The following is a 12,404-nucleotide window of genomic DNA, read 5'->3' on the forward strand; positions in this document are numbered from 1 at the left end:
GGCTCAACAGAAGGAACCACAGGTACCACATACCTTCGCAACAAAGACCTATGGAACACATTATGGATGGCAAACGATGCTGGGAGATCCAAACGAAAAGACACCGGGTTAAGGATTTCCAAAATCTTATAAGGACTGATGAAGCGAGGCTTGAATTTAGGAGAGGAGACCTTCATAGGAACATACCGAGAAGACAGCCACACCAAACCCCCAACACGAAGTCGGGGACCCACACCGCGGCGGCGGTTGGCAAAGCGCTGAGCCTTCTCCTGTGACAACTTCAGATTGTCCACCACATGGTTCCAAATCTGCTGCAACCTATCCACCACAGAATCCACCCCAGGACAGTCAGAAAACTCAACCTGACCCGAGGAAAAACGAGGATGGAAACCAGAATTGCAGAAAAAAGGCGAAACCAAGGTAGCAGAACTAGCCCGATTATTAAGGGCAAACTCGGCCAATGGCAAAAAAGTCACCCAATCATCCTGATCAGCAGAAAAAAAACATCTCAAATAAGTTTCCAACGTCTGATTAGTTCGCTCGGTTTGGCCATTAGTCTGAGGATGGAAGGCCGACGAAAAAGACAAATCAATGCCCATCTTAGCACAAAAAGTTTGCCAAAACCTGGACACAAACTGGGATCCTCTATCAGACACAATATTTTCAGGAATGCCGTGCAAGCGAACCACATTCTGAAAAAATAGAGGAACCAAATCGGAGGAGGAAGGCAACTTAGGCAAGGACACCAAATGGACCATCTTGGAAAAACGATCACACACCACCCAGATGACAGACATTTTCTGAGATACTGGAAGATCCGAAATAAAATCCATGGAAATGTGCGTCCAAGGCCTTTTCGGGACAGGCAAAGGCAAAAGCAAACCGCTGGCACGAGAACAGCAAGGCTTAGCTCGAGCACAAATCCCACAAGACTGCACAAAGGAACGCACATCCCGCGACAAGGAAGGCCACCAGAAGGACCTAGCCACCAAATCTCTGGTACCAAAAATCCCAGGATGACCTGCCAACACCGAAGAATGAACCTCGGAAATAACTCTGCTGGTCCATCTATCCAGGACAAACAGTCTCTCTGGTGGACAACGGTCAGGTCTATCCGCCTGAAATTTCTGCAGCACTCGTCGCAAATCTGGAGAAATGGCAGACAAAATCACTCCCTCTCTGAGAATACCAGCCGGCTCAGAAACTCCCGGAGAGTCAGGCACAAAGATCCTAGAAAGTGCATCAGCCTTCACGTTCTTCGAACCAGGCAGGTATGAGACCACGAAGCGGGAGAAAAACAACGACCAACGAGCCTGTCTAGGATTCAGGCGCTTGGCAGATTCGAGGTAAATCAGATTTTTGTGATCAGTCAGGACCATCACACGATGTTTAGCTCCTTCGAGCCAATGTCGCCACTCCTCAAATGCCCACTTCATAGCCAACAACTCCCGATTACCAACATCATAATTTCGCTCGGCAGGCGAAAATTTTCTAGAAAAGAAAGCACATGGCTTCATCACAGAGCCATCAGAGCTTCTCTGCGACAAAACAGCCCCTGCTCCAATCTCAGAAGCATCAACCTCGACCTGGAAGGGGAGAGAGACATCTGGCTGACATAAGACTGGAGCTGAAGAAAACCGGTGCCTCAGCTCCCGAAAGGCCTCCACGGCCGCAGGAGACCAATTAGTCACATCAGAACCCTTCTTGGTCAAATCCGTCAAAGGTTTAACCACGCTAGAAAAATTAGCGATGAAACGACGGTAAAAATTAGCAAAACCCAAGAACTTCTGAAGACTCTTAACAGACGTGGGCTGAGTCCAGTCATGAATAGCCTGGACCTTGACTGGGTCCATCTCCACAGTAGAAGGAGAAAAAATAAAACCCAAAAAGGAGACCTTCTGTACTCCGAAGAGGCATTTTGAGCCCTTCACAAATAAAGCATTAGCACGCAGGACCTGAAACACCATCCTGACCTGCTTCACATGGGACTCCCAATCATCAGAAAAGACCAAAATGTCATCCAGATAAACAATCATAAATTTATCCAGATATTCTCGGAAAATGTCATGCATGAAGGACTGAAACACAGAAGGAGCATTAGAGAGTCCAAAAGGCATCACCAAGTACTCAAAATGGCCTTCGGGCGTATTAAATGCTGTTTTCCATTCATCTCCCTGCTTAATGCGCACAAGGTTATACGCACCACGGAGATCTATCTTGGTGAACCAACTGGCACCCTTAATCCGAGCAAACAAATCAGACAATAGTGGCAAAGGATACTGAAATTTGACTGTGATTTTATTCAGAAGACGATAATTTATACAAGGTCTCAAAGAACCGTCCTTCTTGGCCACAAAAAAGAATCCTGCACCAAGAGGGGAAGAGGATGGGCGAATATGTCCCTTCTCCAAAGACTCCTTTATATAACTCCGCATCGCGGCATGCTCTGGTATAGACAAATTAAAAAGTCGTCCCTTAGGGAATTTACTACCAGGAATTAAATTTATAGCACAGTCACAATCCCTATGAGGGGGCAGGGCACTGGACCTGGGCTCATCAAATACATCCTGGTAGTCAGACAAAAACTCAGGGACCTCAGAAGGAATGGAAGAAGCAATAGACACCAACGGAGTATCGCCATGAATTCCCTGACAACCCCAACTTGACACAGACATAGCTTTCCAATCTAAAACTGGATTATGAGCCTGCAGCCATGGCAGACCCAAAACGATAACATCATGCAAATTATGCAGAACAAGAAAGCGAATCACCTCCTGATGTACGGGAGTCATGCACATGGTCATTTGCGTCCAATACTGAGGCTTATTCTCAGCCAATGGCGTAGCATCAATTCCCCTCAGAGGAATAGGAAATTCCAAAGGCTCCAGGACAAAACCACAGCGCCTGGCAAACGACAAATCCATCAGATTCAGGGCAGCACCTGAATCCACAAAAGCCATAACTGAGTAGGACGACAAAGAACAAATCAAAGTAACAGACAAAATAAATTTAGGCTGTATAGTACCAATGGTGACAGGTTTAGCGAACTTTTTTAAGCGTTTAGAGCATGCTGAGATAACATGAGTAGAATCACCACAGTAAAAGCACAACCCATTTTGACGTCTATGACTTTGTCGCTCAATTCTGGTCAGAGTTCGGTCACATTGCATAGACTCAGGTCTCTGTTCAGAAAATACCGCCAAAGGATGAGCATATTTGCGCTCCCGCAAACGCCGATCAACCTGAATGGCTAAAGCCATAGAATCACTCAGACTTGTAGGGGTGGGAAACCCCACCATAACATTCTTAATGGCTTCAGAAAGACCTTCTCTGAAATTTGCAGCCAGGGCACACTCATTCCATTGAGTAAGCACTGACCATTTCCGAAATTTTTGACAATACACCTCTGCTTCATCCTGACCTTGAGAGAGGACCAGCAACGCTTTTTCTGCCTGATTCTCAAGATTAGGCTCCTCATAAAGCAGTCCAAGAGCCAGAAAAAATGCATCTACATTAAGCAATGCAGGATCTCCTGGCGCCAGAGAGAAAGCCCAATCCTGAGGGTCGCCACGCAACAAGGAGATAACAACTTTAACTTGCTGAGCGGAATCACCAGAGGAACGAGGTCTCAGAGATAGAAATAACTTACAATTATTCTTAAAATTTAGAAACCTAGATCTATCTCCAGAAAACAACTCAGGAATGGGTATCTTTGGTTCTGACATAGGGCTATGAATAACAAAATCCTGAATACTTTGCACCCGTGCAGTAAGATGATCCACACTAGAAGTCAGAGTCTGAATATTCATGTCTGCAGCTGAGCTCAAAACCACCCAGAGTTCAAGGGGATGAAAGAAGCTGAACAGACTGCAGCAAAGGAAAAGCGGGAGGAGAAAAAAAAGAAAAAAAAAAAATGTACTCAGGTCTTCTTTTAATCCCACTTCTGCGATGCATAAAACACTTCTTGGCCTGCTATACTGTTATGATCCTTAGTGGTTGAGGATCACAAATTACTCCAGCAAGGTGACTAAACATAGGACAAGCTCTAGGGAGGTGGTAAACTGGACTGACCGCAATCTGAACCTATCCAAACACACTAGAGGTAGCCGGTGAACGTGCCTAAAATCCTAGACGTCTCGAGCCAGCCTGAGGAACTAACTACCCCTAGAGAGAAAGAAAGACCTCTCTTGCCTCCAGAGAAATAATCCCCAAAGATATAGAAGCCCCCAACAGATAATAACGGTGAGGTAAGAGGAAGGCACATACATAGGGGTGAAAGCAGATTCAGCAAATGAGGCCCACTAATTCTAGATAGCAGAAAATAGAAAAGGGATCTATGCGGTCAGTAAAAAACCCTTACAAAATATCCACACTGAGATTTCAAGAACCCCCGCACCAACTAACGGTGTGGGGGGAGAAACTCAGTCCCCTAGAGCAACCAACAAGCAAGAAATCACATTTTAGCAAGCTGGACAAAAAACATGATGAACACTGATAATCAGAAAATGAACAAACAAGAACTTAGCTTGTCTTGGAGAGACTGGGAGCAAGGTAGTCACAAGGAATCTGAAGAGCACTGAATACATTGATAGCAGGCAAGGAACTGAGTATCCAGGTGAGTTAAATGGGAAACCAACCAAGGATAACGAACCAGCTGATGCAGCCAACCTGCAGAAAGACAACACTACACAGTACCGCTTGTGACCACTAGAGGGAGCCCAAAAATAGAGTTCACAACAGCAGCCACCCCAGAGTATAATGCAGCCCCCATCATACTGTAGTTTAATGCAGCCCCCTCATAGAGTATAATGCAATCACCCCTCAAAGAATATAAATATAATACAGCCCCAATAGAATATAATGTAGCCCCGAATAGAATAGAATACAGCCCACCTCCCCATAATATATAATGTAGCCCCATAGAATATATTGCAGCCCCCCCACAGTATATAACACAGCCACCCCCATAGAATATAATATAACCCCCATAGTATATAACACAGCCTCCCCCATAGAATATAATATACCCCCACAATAGTATATAACACAGCCACATAGTATATAACACGGCCTCCCCATAGAATATAATATACCCCCATAGTATATAGCACAACTCGCATAGCAGATAACACAGCCCACATAGTAGTATAGAGCACAGCCCACACAGTAGTATACAGCACAGCCCACACAGTAGTATACAGCACAGCCCACGTAGTAGTATACAGCACAGCACGCGTAGCAGTATACAGCACAGCCCACGTAGCAGTATACAGCACAGCCCACGTAGCAGTATACAGCACAGCCCACGTAGCAGTATACAGCACACCCCATGTAGCAGTATACAGCACAGCCCACATAGCAGTATACAGCACAGCCCACGTAGCAATATACAGCACAGCCCAGATAGCAGTATACAGCTCAACCCACATAGCAGTATACAGCACACCCACGTAGCAGTATACAGCACAACCCACGTAGCAGTATACAGCACAGCCCACATAGCAGTATACAGCACAGCCCATGTAGTAGTATACAGCACAGCCCACTTAGCAGTATACAGCGCAGCCCACATAGCAGTATACAGCACACCCACGTAGCAGTATACAGCATAGCCCATGTAGCAGTATACAGCACAGCCAAAACAGTAGTATACAGCACAGCCCACATAGTAGTATACAGCACAGCCCACACAGTAGTATACAGCACAGCCCACACAGTAGTATGCAGCACAGCCCGCATCTCTCCTCCCCCGAGAATGGCCCCACAGTCCAGTAAAAAAAAAAACACACCCCTCACCGCTCCTCGTGCCCGCGTTGCTCCCTGCTCCTGTGTCGGCGGCTGCCGCTGCACTGCCTGGCACACAGTGAGTGCGCGCGCACCCGCAGTGTCAGAGGCAGAGCAGGGAATGATGGGAGAGGGGACGTCAGTAGACGCTCTCTCCTTCATCATTGCATTCAACTGTACCGGCTTCATAGGCGTTGGTGGGGGGGTGAGTCGGAGTGCAGCGGCCCACTACTGGCACCGGCCCTTCTGGCATTTGCCAGAAGTGCCTGATGGCCAGTCTGGCCCTGAGTACCATCATTAATAATATATATAATTATTGAGCATGTATGTTACATATAATCTTGTAAATATGTGATTGGGAGCTGTTCCCCTTATTTGCTATACGGTTATATTATCATTTGAGCTGATGCTGTATCTATTGGACTTGGTCCATCGGCCACAGGAAAGTTCAATTTACTTGTGGTATCATCATTCTATCATTGATTTTATACTCTTGTTTTTTTTTTGCATGTGTTTAACTTGTAATTTCTTGGTGGTAGGGCACACGAAGGCCAGCCGACAGTGAGCGGGGGCACCACTTTGGATATATTAGGGCGCCAACCTCCATGGCAAGGCAGGGAATTTTTTGAAGGGAGAATATAGGGACAGTTTCCTTAACTCCATATATTTAGTTTGCATTGTCTTGGATTCTCCACTACGACACCTAGCAGAGTGCGACACGGCATCTACTTTAGAATTGGGAGTGTAAAACCTGTATTGCAGATTTTTAATTTTGAACTAATAAAGTATTAAATAAGTATGTTAAATAAGTTTTATATGAGTATTCTGGGTTCTAGACAAATTTCTGCAGTCACTTTATGTGACATCAGACTCTCAAAATGTGACAGTGATTCCAACAATTAGGCATAAAAACCTCCCCTGACTTCAAAGGAATTATTAGATAGGGCACTGACTTGCCAGATATAGGAAAATGCACACAGAGAGAGCAGTATGTATTGTTACTGAGCCCTACTGTAACCTGATGGGCGTTTTATGAATTATTATCCCACTCGTTCTGGAGATATTTATATATAGCCTCAATTCTGATCAGAACTAATACAAATACACTTATCTATGATGCTCCAGTGTATTATGGGCGCCATATGTGATGATCTGGTGTATAATGGGCCCCATACAGTGCTCCATATATAATAAGCCCCATATATGATGCTCCAGTGTATAATGGGCCCCATACAGTGCTCCATATTTAATGGGCCCCATATATTATGTTCCAGTGTATAATGGGCCCCACATAATGCTCCATATATAAAGGGTCCCATGTATAATGCTCCAGTGTATAATGGGCCCCCTATAATGCTCCATATATAATGGCTCTCTGCACTGTGACTGCTCAGGCAGAGGACACACAGATGAGATGTCATAGCGCCCTCTGACCTGAGACGTCACAGTCAGAAGATGCGGAAGACGTCACAGCGGTGGAACAGGGAGAGGTGAGTATCACAAGTGATGGGGCCCTGAGCAAGCGGGGGGACACTCATGGGTGCCGACACTGGCACAGGCTCCGAGTCCCCATAGTGCACCGCTGTCCCCAAAGGCAAGTGAACCCCCTCTCCTGCTCAGGGCCCCGGCACTTGCCTTGGTGCGCCGGGTGCTGACGTCGGCCCTGGAGATGAATATTCTAAAACAATTCTTGGAAAAAGAAAAAAAAAATGATAGAATTGCTGCTCTTTCACTTAATGACGCACCATCCCCAACATAGAATAATCAGTCAATACAGTATACGTGCAGCAAAATTGTGTATTTATCGCATACATTCTTCTTACTAAACCAAACCTTCATATGGCTATACTGATTGAAGAATTAAAAAGTTATCGCTTTAGGAAAGAAGAAATGAAGGGTGAGGTGACTGGGTGTAACTACAACTTTGTCCTCTGTTCAGCATTAGACACTTTCAGTTTCCTTTCTTCCTTCTTCCGTCAGCCATGGCGTCTGCTGATCTGAGAGTCGAGCTGCTCTGCTCCATCTGTTTATCTACATTTAAGGACCCTGTAACGCTGAGATGTGGACACAACTTCTGCCGGGTCTGTATTGGTCGTGTGCTGCATACACAGGACAGGTCTGGAGTTTATTCCTGTCCTGACTGCAGAAAAAGATTTCGGGAGCGGCCGACACTGATGAGGAACATAAACCTCCATAATGTCGCAGAACGTTTCCTGATTACTCAGCAAGAACAAGAGGAGATCACCGGGATCTGCTGCACTTACTGTGTGGACTCTCCGGTACCTGCTGTTAGATCCTGTCTACGCTGTGAGGCTTCTCTGTGTGATAAACACCTGAGGGTTCACAGCAAATCACCAGAACACGTCTTATGTGATCCCAGCACTTCTCTGGAGAAAACGAAATGTTCTGTCCATAAGGAACTTTTAAAGTATTATTGTACTCGGGATGCCATCTGTATCTGTGTGTCCTGCAGTCTGGCCGGAGAACATCGGGGACATCAGGTGGAGATGCTGGATGAGGCCTCAAAGAAGAAGAAGAACAAACTGAGAAATGTTCTGCAGGAACTGATCACAAAGAGAGAAGAGACTGAGGAAAGAGTCCGGAGTCTGGAGGAGCGCTGGAGAAAAGGTCAAGAGAAAGCAGCTGGAGAAGCCGAGAGAGTCACTGCCCTGTGTACAGACATCAGGAGACGGGTGGACGACCTGGAGAAGAAGGTCCTGAGTGAGATCTCCAGGCAGGAAAAGGAAGAGTCACTGTCACTGTCTGCTCTGATCCATCAGCTGGAAATAAAGAAGGACGAGCTGTCCAGGAAGATGAGACACATTGAGGAGCTGTGTAACATGACGGATCCACTGACTGTCTTACAGGAACCAGACACCGGTGACTTGTGTGATCCTGAGGAGGAGGGAGGTGATGAGGACACAGGGGGACATGATAAACAGCCCCATGATGGAGATGACCTGGATGTGGCTGTGATCTCACACACATTACACACATTATGTGACGTAATATCAGGTATAAGGTGCGGGGTCTATGTGGTGAATCCTGCAGACATATTACTGGATGTAACCACAGCTGGTAATAATCTCCTTATATCAAACGACCTGAAAACTGCAACCGGGACAGAAGAGAAGCAGAATCGTCCAGAAACAGCAGAGAGATTCCGGGATTATAATCAGGTGATGAGCAGGACGGGATTTACCTCAGGACGACATTACTGGGATGTGGAGGGCGGTAGACGAGGGGGGTGGATGGTGGGGATGTGTTATCCCAGTATAGTCAGGATGGGGTGGCAGTCACTGATTGGAGAAAATAACAAGTCCTGGAGTCTGGCAAGATATAATAATCAGTATTCAGCGCTACATGACAGGGAAGAGATCCGGTTACCTGATGAGATCTCCAGTGATAGAGTCAGGATATGTCTGGATTATGAGGCCGGGCAGTTGTCCTTTTATGAGCTGTGTGACCCCATCAGACACTTACACACCTTCACTGCCGCCTTCTCCGAGCCCCTTCATGCTGCATTATGTGTAATTACCCCATTAGTTCGTGGTGGTGACTGGATTAGAATCTGCAGCTGAACAATAATAATTGTTGTAAGAAATTTGCCCGGAGACCGGTGACATCACAGGGAGGGGAATCTGATTGGCTGAACAGTTAATATAACAGGTCATGTGATCTGTGGACCCCATTATGGACGACCCCCCAGGAACATTACTGTTATTAGTTTTAGGGGAGGTTCATAAAACCGTATAAAAATCATTCACAGTTTCATCCCGAAAACTGGGACGACCGTATTCTCACTTGTCCTCCGTGTACCATTAGTTTTTTTTACAGCAGCTATTAACCATTTACAGTTCTGGAGTTTTGATTTCTTTCCTTTTTTGCTTCATGATGTTCACAGTACGGGTGGAATAATTTTATATTTTCAGCAGGTTGGATATTTGTGGACGCGGCAATACGAAATATTTTATGTTTTAAATTGTCATTGTTGGGAAGGTACAATATTTTAATTTTTTTTTTCTTCCTATTTTCTACAACTTGAGTTTATCCTTCTTTTTCAGTGTTGCAGTCGTTTGCTCGCTTGTACTATACACTGTATAATCTCAGGATCGCTGTATACAGTCACTGGCAGTTTCCTATGAAGCTCAGTAACAACCTTACAATAGGATGGAGGGGGCAGAGACGCGGCCTATACATATTACACATAGTGAGGAATGTATTTATATAATTGCCTTGTAATGTTTTTATTTCCTGTTCTGTCCAGATGTCATCGTATCCCAGAATTCCAAGTGGAGGAAGTTCACCCACCGCCATATTGGGACACCAAGTGATGGGTGTCTCAATATGGAAACTGCTACGGCTACCAACCTATTGCACGGTACCACCAGCGGAACCACACACTCTATACGCCGTACACACCACACACACACTCTATACACCACACACACTCTCACACTCAAGCTCTCACACTCACACTCTCACATTCACACTCTCACACTCACTCAGCCTCTTGCACGGAACCACCAGTGGAACACTGTCGCGAACACGCCGCCGCCGGGATCAGCCGAATGATTCACTGACTGCCGCCATCTTTGTACAGGAGGAGCGCATGCACAGTTTTGATGTGACCGCCGATATCTGTGTGCACAAAGATGGCGGCGGCCTGATTTACTCCACCTCAGCGAATTACGCGCAGGTGCAGTGAATCATTCGGCTGATCCCGGTGTCAGAGGCACGACGTGTCTACAGGCAGGGGAAGCCGGTCACATTAAATGGGTTTTCCCACAAACGAAAGTTCATTTTAAAAATTGACTGTGTCTGACCGTGTACGGAGCATACCACATCTCAAGACAATACTGACATTACAGCAGGGGATCACAGTGGATTCATTTTGTGAGGTAAAATATTTCACTGACTGTTTTTAAAAAATATTTAACCTCACAAAATGTATCCTCTGTGATCTCCTGCTGTAATGTCAGTATTGTCTTTTGCTTCCTCCCCTGCCCAGGAGCTGTGGTATGTTCGGTACATGGTCAGACACAGACAATTTTTAAAATGAACTTTTGTTTGTGGAAAAACCCCTTTAAAAAGCAAATATCAACGCCAACATGGCTCCTCCTAAAAAGTACGCCAATGACAATGAAAGGAAAGCAGCAAAGGCACAACATCAAAGACAACAAAGGGCAAATGAGACTCTTGAAGAGCAACAGCATTGCTGGGACAAAAACAATGCATATAAGCGTAGGCATCAAGCACATGAGTCCCCTGATGAAAAAGTCATTAGATTATCACAGGATGCCATTAGGCAACAACAGCGCCGCATGCCTGCCCCCATTACCGCCCTCCTGATGCGATAGCATCGGGCCTCCATCTAGTAGATAGGAGAATGTATAACTGCTCCTCATACAATAATCTGTGTGACAACCTTATTCCACCTTTCTATCTCGCAGGACAAGGGTTGTCGTTATGTCCCATGTTGGTCACTTCTGTGATATTTCTGGTTTTCTATCATTTTGGAGATTGTGTTTTTCCTTTCCTTGTAATCTTCGCACTGTATTATATCTAATGTAACCGCTCAGTATAATAAACTGTCCTCTCCTCCTGTAATATTACTACTGTCACGTGTCTCCTTGTGATATAGTGGGGGCTGGAGGTGCAGTTGTAGGGGGCTCACGGGCAGCCATCGCACCAGGGCCAGAAGAATAAGAAGAGACGATCCGGACTCATGGAAGAGTCAGCAAATCCCAACCACCCCAGATCTTGTCTGAAACTTCACAGATTCCTGAAGGTTTTCATTATTCAGGAGGCCGGGAACAGGTCGCGTCTCCTGACTTTACAGTTCTCTCTATTCTGATCATCTCTTATTGGCCATTGCCCACTATGGAGGCCATAGTACAATGATATTGTAATGATATTATGGCAGGTGCTCCACTCTCCCCCGATATTATAATGGTGACCTGTCCTAAGGATGTGTGATCATTATATAAGTAGTGGAAAACTCTTTATACCCAACGTTTCTCTCTATAAATCTCCACATGCTCTATTCATGGTGTTTGTCTCCCACTGACTTCAATGGAAAGTAACATGTAAGCTATAGGGAGAAAAATACTTTATCTAGAAAACTAATTAAAGCTGCCAAAAAGGAAACAGAGAAGCACATTGCTAAGGAGAGTAAAACTAAGGCCTCTTTACACTTCCATTTTTTACAATCAGTCACAATCCGTCAAAATGTTGAAAAGATGGATCCTGTACAGATTGTAAAAAACAGATGCACTGGAGCCGTTTTTTGATGGATGCGTCAAGGCAGTTGTTGCCAGAATTAAGACTATATGCACACGTTGTGTATGCATCTTCGCTGCGTTTTTTCACTGCGAAAAAGCATACACAACAAAACCCATGTTAAAAATAATTTAACAAAATAAAAATCATGATATTCTTACCTTCCGGCATCCCCCGCTGCCTTCCCGCGGCCCCCGCAGGCTTCCTGATGCTCGCGATGCTCCCGGCAGCTCCTGTTCCCAGTAATGTCTTACGAGACAATGACCTGTGATGATGTAGCGGTCTCGCGGGACCATTACGTCATTGAGTTATTGTCGCAAGGTATCGCTGGGAACGGA

At 45.5% G+C, this 12,404-nt stretch overlaps 1 protein-coding gene across 1 annotated transcript; it reads left to right on the plus strand.

Moving 5' to 3' along the window:
- The first annotated feature begins 7,377 nt into the window (after nucleotides 1–7,377).
- LOC143776796 (E3 ubiquitin-protein ligase TRIM39-like) lies at nucleotides 7,378–11,546 on the plus strand. Its single transcript, XM_077266551.1, has one exon. The coding sequence runs from the start codon at nucleotides 7,767–7,769 to the stop codon at nucleotides 9,363–9,365; it is 1,599 nt and encodes a 532-aa protein (XP_077122666.1). The 5' UTR covers nucleotides 7,378–7,766; the 3' UTR covers nucleotides 9,366–11,546.
- Nucleotides 11,547–12,404: the final 858 nt, after the last annotated feature.

This window comes from Ranitomeya variabilis, chromosome 5, assembly GCF_051348905.1.
Source record: "Ranitomeya variabilis isolate aRanVar5 chromosome 5, aRanVar5.hap1, whole genome shotgun sequence".
Lineage (NCBI taxonomy): Eukaryota > Metazoa > Chordata > Amphibia > Anura > Dendrobatidae > Ranitomeya > Ranitomeya variabilis.